Raw genomic sequence first — 17,874 nt, forward strand, 5'->3', positions numbered from 1 at the left:
GACGCCGCGCGCCGCTGGACCCCGTCCGCTGGCTCGGATCCCTTAGAAGTCGGGAGAATGTGGCGAAAGGATGTGTGCAAGAGGGAAAGGAGGAGGGCTTGACACATTTCTGTCCAAGGGCAGTGTGCTCTCCCTTCCCTCCCAGCCTCGTCCTCTCGGTCCCCGCAGTTGAGATAATTACGCGAGCGTACTGACCGGGCCTGGCCGCGGTCACCCACCTTCCCACCTTTGCGCAGGAGAAGGGATGTGTACACGCTCCGTTAAGGTGTGGCCAAGGAGTGGGCGAAGGTGGCGGCAGAGGAGGACGTCAGTCCCGTGCCATCCCGCTCACCTCCACCCCTTGGCTCTCTACCACCCCAACTCCTTTGCCCCGGTTGGCAAACCCGTGTTTCAAACCAGAATCTCACTGGCAAACTTTTGCGCTCCGTTGGCTTCGACAGGAGGTGGTTCTGTTCCATCATGGGATCTGGCTCTCCCCCTCCTTTACCTTTAAGCCAGGGGCAGGGCACTCCATCCCCGTCCAGGAAAGAGTTAAGATTTATGGTGTGCTGGAGAGGTCTTGTTAGGATGTAATCTGCATTTTTAAACTACTGCGTAATAAAAAGTGAGAAGTTTTGAGACACCTTTCTTGATTATACCTCTGGCGATACTTTAGGTTTTGCATTTAATTTGCATTTTGTTCTTAGTGAATATTGAAGTCTTGAGTGGAGGATTGAATTTTATTAGGACATCTGGACTGACAATATCAAATCAGACACCAGTGTCCCAAAGCATGCTAAAATTTCAGAGTTAATTAGAACGCAGTGTGTTTAATTAAAGCCAATTATAATATTTGAAATTATCTGATCGATCCGTGTTTCTACAGTTGGGTGTGATTAGGTGTTGATTGGCGTACTTCGAGCGCCGTTCCATGTAGGAGCTACTCTGGGGAAAGTTTGCTTTGTAAACTGGCGGGGGCGGGCGTGCGCGCGCGGAACCCGCGTCCGGGGCGCCGGCTCTGGCTCAGCCTGCCCGACTGCCTTGGGGCGCCGCTGAACGCAGCTCGGGAAATCCCAGCTCGTTGCGAAGCCACGGTGCCTTTTCGGATCTGAGGAACCCCGCCACGCTTCAGCTGTCTCTCTCAGCACCGGTGCGCCTTCCCAGCTTGTTGCGGAGAGGCAACCTTTAAGGTTGCAAGGTGCACTGGGAAAAGCCCGGCTGGCAGAAGGCGAGTGTTTGATTTCGGATTCTCGCTCTGGCTTAAGAGCTCCCAGGGCTGACTCAGAATATGGGGTTAGACAAAGTGACTGAAAGGACCAGAGAAAAGTTAGGACAAGGAGACAGTAATTAACTGTTTCCTTTCTAATTTCGCACGCTGCAGGAGCCGAGGTGCGCCCCGCCATTTTCGGCCCCGCTTGGAGCTAGGTTTTCCAAGGAGACGGTCGAGCGCGTTCCGGTGGCGTCCGCTGACCCCCACAGGGCCGGGCACTTGGAGCGCGCGCTCCTCTCCAACAAGGGCGTGAGCGCGGCGTTCGCCGCCTGGGCCTTGTTCCCGGTGCCCGGCTCGGCCTGACTCTTGCAAACATACGTGAGCGGCAGTTAGGACCGGGCGGCGGGTGGACGTTTCTGCGCGCTCCTGAGGTCACGGGGTCAGCGAGGCCTAGGTGCGCCCGACGCGCAGGAGCCGCGGCCCAGCTGGTGACGCCGGGCGGGGAGCCACGGCGGCCACCTGCCCGGGGGTGGGTGGGAGCCTGGGCGGCTCGGCTCTCGGCTGCGCTGCGGCACTCCGCTCTCCTCACCCCAGGAGGCGCTGTTTATCAAACTTGGCCGCCTTGGCAGGAGGCGCCTGCACGTTCTCACTTGGAGAATTGAGCCCTTTTCGGTACTCGGGGGTGGGCCTACAGAGTGACCGGTGTTGGGGGGGGGGCGTCGGTGCAGAGAACAGGGGTCTGAGACCCTTCGGTGCTCTCTTTTTAGCTGTAAATCCAGCTAGGCCTCCCGCCTTCCAGCGCAGGGGAGAGGAGCCCGTAGAAGCGCCCCGTGTGTCCAGGGCGAGATGCCCAGTTACTTGCCTCTGAGGGCAGGCGGGACGCGCGTCCCGGCTTGGGTTCCGTCGCCACAGGCCTCCTGAGGGCCCCGCAGCTTCCGTCTCTGTACTGAGAGGGCGAAGGCGCGTTCTCTGGGCCTGGAAAACTCCCCAGACTCTGGCCCGGCCCCCTTGGTACGCAGCTTAACAGGTCGGGGTGGCCTGAGTGCGGAGCCCTGGCTTCCCCGGTCTCCCCAGGCCCACGGGCGAGCGTGCCCCCGCGGCGCAAGGCAAAGCCCGGGCGCGCTCAGGGGCCGCGTCACTGACCCCCGAGGGGCAGGGTTTGCGAGTTCCACCCCATCCCGCAGTTCACGGGACTTTCTAGGTGCGCCCTCCCAGGATTACTCTATTCTCCGGCTCCCCCAGCCCCTGCGGCCTTCTTCTCGCCGGGGCCCAAGGTCAGTCTGGCCCTCCGCTTTCGGGTTCTTTTCTCGAGCCGTGCCTGTGCGCGGCGCCGGGCCCAGACTCGGGGCCGGAGCCGGGCTGGAGGCAGGGTCACCGGCGCTGTCTGAGCGTGACCCCGGGGCGCGGAGGACGTGGGGCGGGCCGCGCCTGCAACTCGGCACTGGCGGCGGGAAAGCGAATCGCTGGCCTTCGGCGCGTTGGCTCCCACCCTTTCCCGAGGGCTCTGAGGGACATGGCCGCGCAGCCTGGGCCTGAGGACACTGGCGCTACGAGGGAGCCGCACCCGGTCGCGCTCGCGCACCCCGGATGCCTCCTGGGGATTGGCTTCCAGGAGCCCCTGGCCCGGGCTTCTCAACGCCGGAAATGCAGTTTATTACTCTTCGGAAGGCTGGGAGAGAGGGCGGCTGGCTCCCCGGGCTCGGCCGCGAGCAGGAAGGGGCATTCAGAGTGCTCTGGACGTTGGGCCGGCGCTGACGCCGCGGGCGGCCTTGCGCCCTGGGACCCCAACTTGGCCGAAGTTTCTGGATGGCTCGGAGGCCGGCACCAGCCCGGCTCCCCCTCTCCAGGCCTTGCACCACGCAGCAGTGGAGGACCCGTGACGGGGAGGTGCGAGGGGGCAGTTCAACGCCTGGCGCGCGCGGAGCAGCCCTCCCCTCCTCCCGTGGGTGGGTAGTGGGCGCGGGCGGAGGGCTTGGTGCGCGCGGCGGCCTGGACACTGCGCGGCCGGCGGGGAGGCCGGGCTGGGCCTGGGCGCGGGCGCTGCGCGTTTGTACCGCCTGGCCCAGCCTCGGGTGGTGCCGCGGGTCAGTGGCCAAGCGCGGCCGCGGCCCTGCGCCCTGCACGCCGCTCCCCGAGCGGGGCTCCAGGGGCTGCGGGCGCTGTCTCTTTAAGGTCACTGCCTGCTCCGGCACGACGTGGGGAGGACAGCTGGGCACTGGCCATCTGACTGACTCCGGCGTGACATCTGGGAGCCCACTGGTGTGTGGCACGCGAAGCGCTTGATGCCGCTATTTAAATGCAAATGTGAGGGGGCTCATTGAAGCCTCTCCCCGTAAATCCGCACAAAAGGAATACTTCCCAACCTCCGAGGAGGAGGAGGAGGAGGAGGCGGTGGCGCGAGGGCCACCCGTGCAAATCGCGTTGAGCGCGGCGCCCTGAGCTGTCGTCGCCGCCGTCGCGGCCCGCGAGGTTTCCAGCGAAGGTCAGGCCCCGCCCGGCCCGGCCCGGCCCGGCCCGGCTCCTGGGCATCTGTCTGGCCCCTGGGAGCGGTCTGTGCGCGAAGGCTGGACCAGCGGTCGCGGCGGGCCTGCTCAACTTCCAAAGAGTCAGCCTGTACCCCGCCCCACCCTCGGCTTCCCTCGCCTGGGTACTGGGCTCCCCTAGATCCCCAGAGAGTGAGAGGGGCGGGGGCAGGGCTGCTGCTAGAGGCGGCGGGCGCGGGGACGCGCTCCCAGCATCTCTCTGCACATCCAGGAATTGACCTGCGGCCCCCTCCGCCGTCCCCGGCCTGGGCGCTGGGCCCCTCGCTCCTCTCCGCTGCCGCTCCCGCCCCGTCAAGGGGAAAATCTGGGGTAGGGTGAGGTGTGGGGGCTGAGGGGCTGCCCTGCCAGGCCGCTCCCCAGCAGGCCCGTGTGGAGACCCTGCCCGGCTGGCGAGTCCTTGTGCCCGCAGCTCGGAGCCAGCAGTGGAGTGACAAAAAAGATAAAGTTGGTGAATGATAAAGACCGTATTTTCCACGCTTTGGGTGCGGGACCAGATGATCTAGAAAATGAGCTGAAATGGATTCAGCCTCCGAGCCTGTTGTGAGAGCAGCTGATTCCCCCATTTCGGGCCAGATGGCTGCTGAACACAGATTTGCATTCATTTTCGCTTAATATCATCCAAAATAGTGGGGCAGCTGCATTTGTTGTCAAAAAGGTTTAAAACCCCTTTTCTTTCTGGGGCAGGATCGTTACCTTATGTGATGGGCTTATAGAACTTTTTTTCCCTCTTTAGTCAACAGTATCAGATTTAGAAGGATTTGTTTTAAAACCTTCTAATTTGGTAATCAGATTTAAATCGCCTTGGCGCGTGTAATCTGAATTAAAGATACTGTAAATGATTTTAAGCATGATACTTTCGTTAGAGCAAGGAAGGGGGCACCTCCAGCGTGGGCTGGGCATTTTAGGAAGTGTGCTACAAAGGGAGCATTGTTTCCCCTTTCCAACTTCATCTTTTCCGAAAAGGCACTTTGCATAATCTGACAATAACGCTTGCCTGGCCGCTCGCCTTGCGGTGAGCCCCAGAAGCAGCTAAATACGCAGAGACAAAGCGATTTCTCAACCCGACCCTCCACCGTTGACTAACTTTATTTTGCGTTGTCCCTCCACGAAGAAAGTGTTCCCTCTTCCACTGGGTCGGCTGTGGGTGGAAAGCGCTGGGCTTATTAGGAATACAGAAATTTTCATTTAATTTATCGTGAATAGTTTCCATACACTTTGATTTAAGGTTATTAACATTCTATAGACAGTGGCATCTTTAATATGTGGCGATCGCTTCTAAAGACTAATCTCATTACCCTCAAATAGTCATAAAATATGATTTTATTATACTTACGTATTTAATTAGACGGCCGGCACCGGAATGGATTTTGAGATGGGACTGGCGCAACAGCTGTGATAATTCACTTATCTTTGGCAATAGTCATTAACCCCCAACACCAGCAAAATAGATTGCTTTCCAGCACTGCTTTTTTTCTCACCCCTTCCAAGAGGCTTGGGGGTCCCCAGATAACGTAAATCGGACTTCGATTTTCCCGATTAATTAAAATATTAACGCACACACACTGCCAATTCATGGAAAAAAAAAACAAAAACGAGTGCTGCCCCAGACCGGGCGTGAAGAGGCTGTCCTGCGACACACTGCACCTTGAAACCTGTTTTTTAATTTTTTGTTTGTTTTAATCAAAAGGGCCTGAATTCTCTCGGCAGGGAAGTGCCAGGACAGCTCCTGGTCGTCCCCTGGGCCTCCGCTCCGTGTCGCGCAGACGTCCTTTGGGCGGGCAGTGCGCCTGGGCGCCGAGTCCTGGCTGCCTGCGGGAGCTCGGCCGCCGGGCCCACGAGCTACCCGCACCCCGCTGCCCTCCAGATTCCTGGAAACCAGGTCTGGAAGCCGCGCGCCACGCGCTCACTCGGGCTCAGCGGCACCGAGGGCAGGACCCGGGCGCCCGCAGCGTCTGCTCGGCTTTTAGAGCGGCTGGCGCCGGGGAGGTCTGGTCATCGCGCGGGGCGCGCAGCCGGACACCCGGCTCGGGGTCGCCGCAGAGGCCGGGCGCGCTTCCTGTCCGCCCAGAGAGCCCGGAGCCTTCTTTGTCACTCGCCGCGCCTAAGGACAGGCCAGGGGACGGGGTCTCCCGTGGCCACCGGGAAAGAGAGAGAGCATCTGGCAAAGCCCGCCTCCGACGTGGGTCCCCAGCCCGACACTCGGTGGCCTCCGCCGGGGCGGAAAGCACGCGCGCCCAGAGAGGCCCAGACGGGGGCAGACCGGCCCCCCAGCCGCCTTAGGTCTGCTTAGAAAACAGGCTGAGCTGCGCGCCCCGCCTTGGCCGGGGAGCCCTGCTCCCCCCCCACCTCGCCCCCAGGCCCCAGCCCCCAGCCCCCAGTCCGTTGCTTGCCCCTCCAGCTCCCTTCCTGCGGCCTGCCTGCTTCTACCACTTTTCTCTTTGGGCCATCCCAGGGCGACCTGCGGCCCCTTGCATTTAGTGCCAGCATTTGGGCAACTGGGGGCGCCCCGGCATTTTACCCCCTGCTCCCCACGGTGTTTTGACTGTGTGGCTGATTTCGGGAGGAGGTATTAAGGGGCCAGGCTGCAGTTGTGCACTGGTTGTTTGTTTCATTTCAAGACTTATTTGGGCGAGTAGTAACTTCCTTGGCTGCGGGTGGGCGCGAGGAGCCGCGGCGCGTGGCTGGGGGCTGCGGCTGCGTTCGGTGGCGCTCGGCGGCGCTCGGCGGCGCTCGGCGGCGGCAGGGCTCGCGGGGCTCGCGGGGCTCGGGCCGGCTCGCGGCGCCGTCAGGCAGTCAGTCGGAGAGCGCGGCGGCGGCGGCGGCGGCGGCGAGGGGCGCGGCGAGGGGCGGCCGCTCCCATATATGGCGCAGGCGCCGCCCCCCGACGTCACCCTCTGACAGCGCCGCTCCCGGGGGCTTCGAGTTTTGGCTCCCGGGAAAGGGTCCATTCCTCGGGGAGAGAGGGCTGAGTTTTGTGCGCCTCCGTCCGCTGCGCGCGCCGCTCCAGGCCCCGCCGCGCCCCGCCTGCGCCCGGGACTGCGCCGCGGCACTCACTGCCCCGTTTATTTGTCTTTGGAGCAGGCGGGCCGCGCCAGAAGCGGGCGATCCCGCAGTGTCCTGCAGCCGCGGACGCCGCCTGGCTAGGATGACACCACGTTGAGCGCGCCTGCAAACAACAACAAAAACCGCCGCCGCCGCGGCCACCGCGTCCTGCTCCGCCGAAGCGCCGCCGGTGTAGCCGCCTCCGCGCCCCCAGCCGTCCGGAGCGCCCGGCCGCCGGTGTATGTCGCGCCTGCCCGGGACGGGCTGAAGCCGGCGGCGGGCCGGACCGCAGGCGCCGAGCAGGGCCAGCGCGGCCAGGGCAGCCGCCTGCCGCCGAGCCCCGAGCGCCGCTGCTCGCGGAAGCGCTTTCGGCCGGGAGCTGCGGCCGCCGCCACCAGTTTTCATGTTTGGGATTCAGGAGAATATTCCGCGCGGGGGGACGACCATGAAGGAGGAGCCGCTGGGCAGCGGCATGAACCCGGTGCGCTCGTGGATGCACACGGCGGGGGTGGTGGACGCCAACACGGCCGCCCAGAGGTACGTACCGGCCGCCCCCGCGCGCCCCGGCCCCGCCGGGTCCCCGCAGCCGGCCGGCGCCGCGCTCCTCACCGGGCCGCTGTCTCTTTCCTCCCGCAGCGGCGTGGGGCTGGCGCGGGCGCACTTCGAGAAGCAGCCGCCTTCCAACCTCCGGAAATCCAATTTCTTCCACTTCGTGCTGGCGCTCTACGACAGGCAGGGGCAGCCGGTGGAGATTGAAAGGACCGCTTTTGTGGACTTTGTGGAGAAAGAGAAAGTAAGTGCAAACATACAGTCACACCCTCCATCTTTCTAGAAGTGGGAGGCAGGCGGTGCCCAAGCGCGGTGGCCCCGAGTGCCCCCTCGGCGGCGGGGACCGCTCTGCGAGGCGCCCCCCGCCGCCGCCACGTGCGGCCGCCCGGGCCAGCCGAGGGCTGGGCAACTTCTCTGCGCCCCCGGACTTACTCCGGGCGAGGAGAACGCTGGCCTTCCAGCAGGAAAGTGACATCACCGCGCTGCTCCGAGCTAGGAATCCTGCCATGTGTGAGGCCAAGGGGCCTTGGTCGTGGAGGGGGATCGAGTGCGGTGGCCTCGCCGGACACCGATCGCACTAAATGCAATTATTTATCGTTACTTTCAGGAGCCCAACAACGAGAAAACCAACAACGGCATCCACTATAAACTCCAGTTGCTGTACAGCAACGGTAAGTGGCGGCGGCTGCTCCTGCCTTCCCGCCCCGCCGGGCTCGCTCTCCCTTTCCGCGATGGTTAAAGGACATAAAGATTTTGAGATTAAAATGACATGGATGTAAACACGAAATCTTCTCATGGCATAGAAGGAAAACAAAACATAAACGATCAATAAGTCGATGGCACTTCACATGATTAACCGGTCGGGCTCGAAGCAGAAAGTAAAAAGGGGATCGATACGGGGCGCCAGCAGAACATCACTTTTAAGTGACTTTTTTCAATTTTGCAAATGAATGTTAATTATTGAAACGGGGGTAGCTCTGTACACCGAGCACAACTTACTTCCTGTGCACTGAGGTTTAAAAAAAAAAAATTCTCGAGACATTAGAAAGAGTTCAGATTCTCACTTAGTTTCCATTTCGTGCTTTCTGTTTTCAAAAATAAAGCAGCACATGGCCCACCCGGAGCAGCGACCAGGCCTGCTCTCAGCCAGGCACATTTCTTGCACCTTTAAATGCAAACCCTAAGAGTATTAAGGTTCTTAATTAAGAAAAGAAAAAATTTAAATGAGAAGTGATTGGGATTCTTTCCTGCCTTTTAAAGGGCATGCCTAACTTTTGCTGCATCATGGAGGTGGCAGTCCTGGGTTACCGACTTCCTGTGCCCCCGTGTGCCCTTGCTAAAATCCTGATGAGAATCTGTCCCTGTTTCTTCGCAGGAGTCAGAACGGAGCAGGATCTGTATGTTCGCCTCATAGATTCAATGACCAAACAGGTGAGAAAGTTTAAGCCTCGACACTAGTTTTCACTGCTCAGCTGGGGCTGTCTTGGGGTTTCAGAGACTAGGAGACTGACAAGTGGATCTGGTGTATTTGTTTTTCATTTAGTTTCCTTGACATGCTAATGAGAATTCCATATTTATTGGAATAAATGAAGTGATTGGTAAAATAGTTTATGTTGTCATCAGAACAGGACATATATGCTTTATTAAATGGCTTGTGATTGGAATCAAATTCTGTCTTAATTAATTATGGTAATTAATATTTGACAAAATTCTCAGGGTCTCCCCCCTTGTAAATTTTTAAACGTTTCTCTCTCTGCTTGGAATCATTTCACTGATTTTTTTTTTTTCTATAACAAAGACAACTAACTCCTTTCCAGAGCCCTTTGGGTTGGACTTGATTAGCTCATTTTTTCCTCCTTTCCAGTGTGATGGTCTAGTAACACGAGACGTTTATTTGGATTTAAAAGTTAAATGTGTTGGGGGTGAAAAGTCACCTTGTTCTCCTCTAGTCCATCTTCACCTCTCAGGCCCCCATCTCCATAATTCAAACTCCGAGCTCCAGGGGTCACCCAAACCCGTCCATTGCTCTGGGGGTAGCTTCTCGTCCCTTTCCACCCTCTGTCATACCTTGTAAATAACATAATTACCAGTAGTTCCTTATTAAATTATTTAACCTGTCTTGGTCAACTTTTCCGATGATAACTATTGGCTATCAGTCGTGTGATTAAGTGCAGAAAAGTGCTTCATTGCTTTTTGACATTGTGCAGTCTCTGGCAGGTTTTGTGTTGGGTGGTATGTTGTTTAGTTGTTTTAAAGATTTCCCCCCCATTTTCTTCAAGTAGTGTTGGGGGAGGGGCAAACCCCACTCCTAAGTGAAGTCCACTCTGCACAGATTGATTTAAAATATACTTCCAAACTGAGCTTCACGCTTTGAAATGAAAGTGGTGTCTTCAGTTTTGATGCTAACTTGAAGAATTGTGAGCGAGGTAAAAGGGAACTCTTTCTGCTTCTTGCAGCCCAGCACGCATGCTTCCCACTCTCTGCACGGCAATTGGTTTTCAGATTTTACTTCCCCTTTAAAAAGTTTGTCCTTACCTAGGCAACAAGCGTGTTAGATTTTAATGTCTGCAGTGGTAAAACACTATGGTTTTCTCTTAGAGTAAAACAGATCTGACAGGTAAACTACGGTCTTTCTGACAAAGACGGAGGCGGCGTGCCCTTCGGTAATTATTTCACTGGGATTCAGGGAAGCCTCTGGAACTCGGGAGGCGCGTTGACAGGGTGCTTTTATTTCCTTTGTATATAAGGGCTAAATGTTTTCGGAAATCGCTGTAGTCTAACGAAGAGGTTGATGCAGGCAGCGCTGAGTTTCTGCATAGAGAAGGAGGTTTCCGTTTTAAGTGCACTTTTATTGTTCATTTTTCCCTGTACCTTTACAGTATAAACGGGGCTGAGAATAAAGGCATTTAATCTCCTCTCACTGACGGAGATGGGGGTGGGGGTGGGGAAGGAAAGAAATAGACCAGTAACTGATCAAAGAGTCAATGGCGCTGAACCGACAGTTTATGGATTTCTGTTTGTGCTACAAAATAAAAAATAAATCAAATATAAATACGGGGATCCATCCGAGGACAAGCCGCGTTCTCAGAAGTGCTGGTGCCCGCCGCGGCCACGCGCCCTGAGCCCCAGGCGGCCCGTTGGCTTGGGGTGACACCCATCACTTCTGTGGTTCCGAGTGGGTCGGGAAGGAGGCAGTGGGAGAGGGGCTCGAGGGAACCCTTCCCTCTGCCCAGAGGGCGGCCCCCGGCTTTCCCGAGAAAGGGCTTTCTCCGCCTGGAAGTGGAGGAAAGTGTCAGAAGTGCCCGAGGAGGTTGGAAGTAATTTCCAGATAATTTTCGGGGGGGGGAGGCGGGAACTAGAGAGGAGACTCCCCTCCCCATTCCGTGGAATTTTCTGCGGGGGAACTTGCGGCTCCCGGCCCCCGCCCCTCCCCCAGTGGCCTTTTTCCCTTTTTTTTTTTTTTTTTCTTTCTTTTTTGGCGAGGCCGGCGGTGGGGCAGGCGCGGGCGGCCCCCCGGCCCGGGTTCCCGGCTGCGGAGCCGGGCTGAGCGCGGTCGTGTGCGCACCTAGGGCTTCGCACCATCTGGCGGAGCCTCTGCTCAAAACCCACCAGAGCGTGTGCGCAGACACTGCCTTTTTACCCGAGAAAAATCATTGTTAGCAGTTTCAAAATAAACACCAGATTGGCCATTAGCAATTTCTTTCCAAATATCATCCGGCGAGGAGCACGTGGCCGCGCGGACCCGGGCGCCCCGGGGCCCCCAGCGCTCCTGCGGGGCGCCCACCAGGCTCGGCCCCGCGCGGCCACGTGCTGTTGCTGCGCCCCAGCCCCGGGACCGCCCGCCGCGTGCGGATCCCGGCCGTGGCCGGGCGCTCGGGGCGGCGGCGGGGCCCGGGAGGGCGGCCCACGCAGGCGCCTGGGCTTGGAACGCGGGGAGCTGCCGGGCGCCCGACTTGCCCGAGCCCGGGGAGCGCGCGGGGCAGGGCGGGCGCGGCCCTGGACACCAGGCAGACTGCTGCCCGGGCGGCTCTTCTCCGCTTCTTTACTCTTACTTAGCGCGTTCTGATCGGCCTTTTGCAACACGCCGGTTGCAACTCGGTGTAGACAATGGCCCGAGGACGCGGCCCGGCGGCGGCGGCGGCGCGGGCAGCAAGGGGGCGGCAGCAGGGGCGCCGGGGTCGGTGCCAGCGCGCCCTCGCTCCCTGCGCCGGGGCCTCGGCCTCCCTCTCCCGGCCCTCGCCCCGGCCCGAGTGCGGCCGGCGTCCTCCCGAGCAGAAGGCCCCGCGCAGGCCCGGCGGACGCCCAGGATAGGAGGCCGCCTTGGCCTAGCCAGGCTCCCGGTGACCCCGCCAGGACGGTGGCCCCGGACGCCTCCCCTCGCCCGCTGTGCACCTGCCGCCCGCGAGGCCCGCAGCGCCCGGGGCGACTGGGCGCCACAGCCGCGGGCGCCGCGTAACCCCGCCTCTGCTTGTCCCCCGCGCAGGCCATCGTCTACGAGGGCCAGGACAAGAACCCGGAGATGTGCCGCGTGCTGCTGACCCACGAGATCATGTGCAGGTGAGCGCGGGCGCGGGCGGACGGCGGCGGGGGCGCGGGCGGCCTCGGCGCCAGCTGCGTCTACAAAGGACGCCGCGTCCAGGCGCCACCACCCCGCCCAGCTTCGGGAAGGGCATCGATTGAAATGTAATCGGCCCGCGGCCGCACGCCGGCCACCGAGGAGCCCGGTCTCATTCCCCCCCCCCGTGATGACGATCAACGCGACCGGCTGCTCAGCAGAGCGGATTAATATGTTGGCCGTGTCGCTGCTGTGTAGTCAAAAAGGAAAGCAGGTCCTGGGTGATGCATCTGTCCGCGATGCCGGCGGGATCATTTTACTCCTTCTCTCTCAAGCACTCGCATCCTGAGATACACAATTGTCTGTTATTGATAAAAAGGAAACTCTTTTGTACTTATTATGGAGCTCGTGTATGTGAGAATTGGATTGTGATTCTGTCAGGTAACCTCTTCCCCAGAGCAGCGATGCAGCGTTCATATTGTTGTTAGGTAGCTTGCGCGTTCCTTGAGATCTCTGTCAGAAGAGCAATTTCCCACCTGTTTTTTTTTTTCCTAACTACCACAAGAGTTTCACCCCTACATGGCAAATAAAAATGCATCATTGACTTTGTATGTGCGGCATGTGAAATATAGTTGCAAGGGATAAAAAGGACCTGCTTTGCAGGCTTGCAGGCTACAGTTGCAGGCCGCAGACTCCGAGGGGCATACTTTGCCTGGCTGCGATGCCTATTGCCTAAATGCCATTTCTGAGCAGACATATTGTTACAGCACTAATATACAAAAGCTGACTTTTTCTCATATCAGGTAATAAATATAAATTACAACCAATAAAGTGGAATTTCTTTATTATCCACTTCTGCATGTACTGCAATTAACATAGAAAGCGCACAGATGTGATTTAAGCTCTAAGTGGAAGACTGTAGACTTTCTTTAATCACTTTAGCTGTCAGCTTTAAAAGGCTTTATATACTTTGCCTACCATATGGTGTTAATTTAGCTAATTTAGACATGTAACCATTATACAAGTATGCTTTTTTAAAATGCAAGAAGCATAACATTTTTGTTTCATTTCTGCTTTAATTAAAGTTTCAATAACGGAGTTAAGGTAGGCTTAAAGAAGGAACAATAGAAGTTTCTGATAGATTGATGCACGCTTTTGTGGTTATAATTAATAAATGCCCCAAAGAAATATTGGTTGAAGGTGGCATCTTGCATCTTTTCCAGAAATAACAGCTTGACAATTAGAGGTAAACAAAAGCTGAAGCTGTGAAAAGTTATTCCCAAGCCTCCTGCTTCCCTTCTCCTCAGTTCATTGCAAAGACAAACACCGACCACGTTTTCCATATTTTAGTATCACAATTTATATAGTAGCTCCGTTACTCTCCTAGTATTAACAGACCTGCTCAACTTTGCTCCTTCCGGTGGAAAGTTACATCCCAAGTTGAGCCGCAGAGCACGTGAACTCGCTGGGTTTAAATGTGCCAACCGCTTTGGTAGGATAACTTATTTTCTTGACTCCGACCGCTTTTACTGTCAGACTTCAGAAAAAAAAAATTACAAGCTGGGCATGAAAGGATGAAAGGTGTGTTAAAACAAACCACTGTTTACTATTACTCCACAGCCGGTGCTGTGACAAGAAAAGCTGTGGCAATAGAAACGAAACACCCTCAGACCCTGTGATCATTGACAGGTAAGGATGACTTCGTTATTTTTCAAAACAAAAACCGCAGCTGCAACAAAACCCGTGGCCTGGCTTGGGTTCCAGTTGCTTCTTGTTTTTGAGTCTGGTGTTGAGCTCATCTCGTGCGTCGCACCATTTGTTGTCGGCGTGTGTTATCATGCACAGGTGGGTTGACTTGGAAACCTGGTGGCTCGCTCTGTGGGGATTCGGTAATTGCTTGCGAGTTGTCAAGGGAAGCAGTTTCATCTGCCACTGCTCTCACTGAGGAGCGCTTTATGCCTAGAGACTTTCTGGCTTTAAACCCAGAGATATGTCATAAAATGCTTTTTGCTAATTTGTTAACAAGTATTTCATTTTTGCATTATTTTTATCTCGGATGATAGCCGAAGTCGAGACTTGGGTGGTGTTCCTGTTGTAATTGTTGCCCAGTGTTAGAATGAATTTAATCTGCTCTCAATTAGTTGCAAAATGTCTCCTAATTTTTTTCCAATTGTGGCTGTCGTTTTATGTCAAGTAGCAAATATGTAACCAACAAACCAAAGTTGTTATAATTGAAACTAATTACACCTGCTGGTTACATGTTCCAGCATTAATTTCCATAACTAGATTAGCTGTATGCATCCTTTACATTTGCTGATCTCCATCTTGCTGTTTACCATCTTCCTTGGGCAACGTGGCATCCTTTTAAGATCCTAATCATTAGCCCTAATAGCGCGAACGTGCATTTGGCATTGCTTTAGGAGAAACAACAAAAACACCACCACCCTCCTCTGCCAGCACTCACCCACATCGCTGGGGTTTCAGTGACCTGGGGGACAGGAGGATTTCTTTCTTTCCAACAATGGGTAACAGCAAAAGGCCCAGTGTGTGATTGACTGCAGATTTTGAAATTGGTACCCAAGTTGAATAAATGTTAGATGTGTACATATGACACCAGTTTTGTGAAGCAGAGGTTCAGACTGTTTTGAAGAGGGGTTGAATTTCAGCAGCTTTCATTACAAAGTTATCTTTTGATCATGAACTTTGCTGTCCAGTGTCTGAAAAATTAAACCCGGAAAACTCTATGAGTTAAGCCTCAAGAAATATGCGCCACCAGTGGAGAGCAATGCTAATGTTTAACTAGCTGGAATAGCTGTTTGCTTAGTGGAGAATGTTCGGTATCTGACAGAAGGGACAGCTCTCTTATTAGTAATCAAATAGGGTTGACCAGTTGTGGCCGTCACTCAGGCAATTGAGAACAAGTTCAACACTGTATAGGACTCGAACTACAAAAATCAATATAATTATATTTGTCTTTAGTGTTGTGGCTGTGGAAATTATACGGCCTTGGAGTGTTGTCTTGTAACTGAATTTATTTTATTTTTTGAATGGCTAAAAGTGTTTGAGCAGCTATTGGAATCTTGTCTGAGTGTGAGGTGCTTGAAAAGGCAGTGCACGTGTGCTCCTAATACGGGATGGTAAAGTGTTTCATCTTTTGAGTTGTCTTCAATTTGTGCTATTTGTACATTTAAAAAGATGACTTGTTTTTAAATCATGAGGTTTTTAGCATGGCACAGTAATGAAGTAGCCGTGTTGATTCAACTAACATTTTGGATGCTCTGTGTTCCCTTCAAAATCACTTTTGGTTTGTGTGACATTCAGTCAGTTACTGACTGTTGATACTGAATAACTTTTAATACTATTTTTTAATCACATGATGGGAAACATCTTCCTTAGATATGCAGAAATGTACTCTTTAATTCTTGTCTGAGTGAATGTTCTCTTATGTTTGGTTAATTAAAATATGTGCTGAGATTACTGATACCTCTCTAACCCAAGAGAAGTATGTGATCATTTGATATTCTAGAAGCATGAGAGGAGGTGAAAAATGTAAAAACATTTGGTTAATGGGTTTACTAAGTTTATTTGAATAAGGAGGATTGCGGCTCCATTTACGCAGGCATGAATGCTTTGGAGGTCTTAATTATTGATGAAAAATCTGCTCTCCTTCTAAATTCAAAGATATGACAATTTTATAGGAATTTTAATCACCTTCCATGCTAGGGATTTTAAGGTAAGGATAGTTTTATGTAATGACAAATAGAATATACATTTTTAGCATTCTTAAGAGAGCTGTCACTTATCATGACAAATACTATTTGCGTTTTGTTGCTTGATGTAAATCTTTGTGAAATGACTGCAGTATTGGCACAATCTCCAGTTTAAGGCGTATTTCTAGGGGAAAAAATGAAGAGTTTAGTGTTCACTAGGGCAAGTTGTGTTAATCAGAGAAAGAAAAATACCGATAGGAGGGGAATATCTTCAGAGTGATGGAGTCTTTCGCAACTGAGATGTGTTTCAGTTTCATAATGATAATCATTTCTGTGGCGTGTGTGTTGCCTCCTAAAATTAGTTGCTTACGTTGAGTTTCTAGCCCGTGTTTCCTCTTGAGTATTGCAGAATAAAATATCCCATCAAATCAGTGAGTCAGTCTACAGGTCCCCATCAGCAATGTCATCACTTGGTTAGTTGGCTTAAAAAAGAATTATATACAATGTGCTTTGCCGGCTCCTTGTGGCCTTTGTATACATTTAGCAGGTTCTGACCAGATAAGGCATATTTGTCCTGAGGATATAAACCGATAATTCCAACCTGAATTGAGATCAATGGGCCCACATTTGTTCTAACCCACACCGAGCCTCTTCTGGCACACTGAGACTGCTTTTCTGTGTTATGAGAGCAGAGAGGTAGGCTCCCTGCTCTGGCAGGGAAATCACATTCTATAGACTCCGATGCCTTAAGTCAATTAATTACACAATTCAGTTTAGTTATCTTTCAGAAGCATTAAATACTCACGAACAGCATGGAAGACCCCTCTGTAAAAAAGAGGGGGGGAAGTGAGGATATTTTGCATTACAAAACTGTTATAATTTATGGTGAAGGTTTCACTTACGTTAACTGTATTCTTCTTGGTGAAACAGTGCCTTTTTTATAGCTTCACAAATATAATTATACTGTGGCATATTTAGAATAATAACTAATGGGGTAAAGGAGAAACGTAGTACTGTAAAGGAAAAATCGTGGTCAGTAAAGGGATGCTGCAGAAACAAGCATCTGTGGTAGATGGTGGTGAGATGCAGAGAGCCAGATGCAGGGAGGGGGAAGGCATGTGTGTGTGTGTGTGCTTGCACACCCACGCACACACCCCCATGTATATACGTGTGTGTACACCCATGCACACACCCACATACATGTATATATGTGTGTACACTCACGCATGCATACCCATGTTTATGTATATATGTGTGTGTATACATGCACAAATATATATATATACACACACATAAATTTTTAGGGTATTGCTGAAAAGGAAGGGAGTATCATTTTCCTCATGGAATAATGTTTTCTGGGAAAACACAAAAGCAGATGGTCTTCATTAGGAACACCCATTGTCCACATATCCCAACTATGAACAGATAAATCTCTCCTGTTTCACCCGTACATTCCAAGGGCTGTAAATGATTACAGGATGTTGGTGTAGCTGCTAAACCAAAGCCACACTCTGCCTCTCGCCCACCTCCCGTGCCATCCTGGTGTTTCCCGGGCCTCGGGAAGCGCCCAGGAGGGTCCACGTTCCTACCTCCCCTTCCGTGCTGGCCCTCAGTGGACCAGAGGTGCAGGTCCAACTGTTGCAAAGTGGAAAGGCCGATTGGGGAGGTGGCAGGCGCCGGGCGGGGTGACCGTCCAGAGGGGCCGGGTCCCACACTGTGTGCTCCGGGCCGTGCCGGGGGCGTGCTCGGCAGGGCGGTTCCAGATGGCCCCGTCTCAGGCGCCCTACTTGCTGGCATCTCTGTGGCAGGCAGTGCCCCCTCCCCAGTAAGTCTGGCGTGGGGTCTGTAGCGTTCGGGAGACTTTATCGTTCCAAGTCTGTCCTGCTTTCCTGTCTGGAAGCCAGACATCTGTTTATCCCATTTTCTTTCATACAGAGTTTGGAATAGCTTTAGTTTGGGGGGAGGAGGGAGTTTTGTCATATTTAACAGCTGTTACAAAATCTCAACCCTGTGGGCTCTGAAAATACTTTTCAGCTGACCTCAGATTTTTTATACATAATTGACATTGGGTTGTAGAAAAATATTATTGACTTAACCTCTCATTGTCTGCGATTTCACATGGTCCTGAGTCAGAAGAGCTAACTATCCACAGTTTTAACCCCCCCTCCATCCACCAGCCCTCCAGAGCCTTCCTTTGATTCATTTACGAGTTTTAAGTTTACACCTTTAAAGTGATTGCAGAACGGTAGCTGAAGACCGATTGGAGATTTTCTTTCTTTCTTTCTT

The 17,874-nt window shown here is 54.0% G+C and overlaps 1 protein-coding gene across 13 annotated transcripts in view; it reads left to right on the forward strand.

Annotated features, from left to right (window-relative positions):
- The first annotated feature begins 6,657 nt into the window (after positions 1–6,657).
- Positions 6,658–17,874, forward strand: part of EBF3 (EBF transcription factor 3) — a 115,831-nt gene continuing 104,614 nt past the window's right edge. For all 13 annotated transcript variants that reach the window (XM_060094022.1, XM_060094293.1, XM_060094114.1 and 10 more), the window contains exons 1-6: positions 6,658–7,311; positions 7,411–7,567; positions 7,931–7,994; positions 8,699–8,754; positions 11,807–11,880; positions 13,499–13,567. In XM_060094022.1, coding sequence (XP_059950005.1) covers positions 7,178–7,311; positions 7,411–7,567; positions 7,931–7,994; positions 8,699–8,754; positions 11,807–11,880; positions 13,499–13,567 — 554 coding nt within the window. In that variant the 5' untranslated portion in view covers positions 6,658–7,177. The remainder of the gene's footprint in view (positions 7,312–7,410; positions 7,568–7,930; positions 7,995–8,698; positions 8,755–11,806; positions 11,881–13,498; positions 13,568–17,874) is intronic.

Source organism: Mesoplodon densirostris, chromosome 1 (assembly GCF_025265405.1).
Source record: "Mesoplodon densirostris isolate mMesDen1 chromosome 1, mMesDen1 primary haplotype, whole genome shotgun sequence".
Lineage (NCBI taxonomy): Eukaryota > Metazoa > Chordata > Mammalia > Artiodactyla > Ziphiidae > Mesoplodon > Mesoplodon densirostris.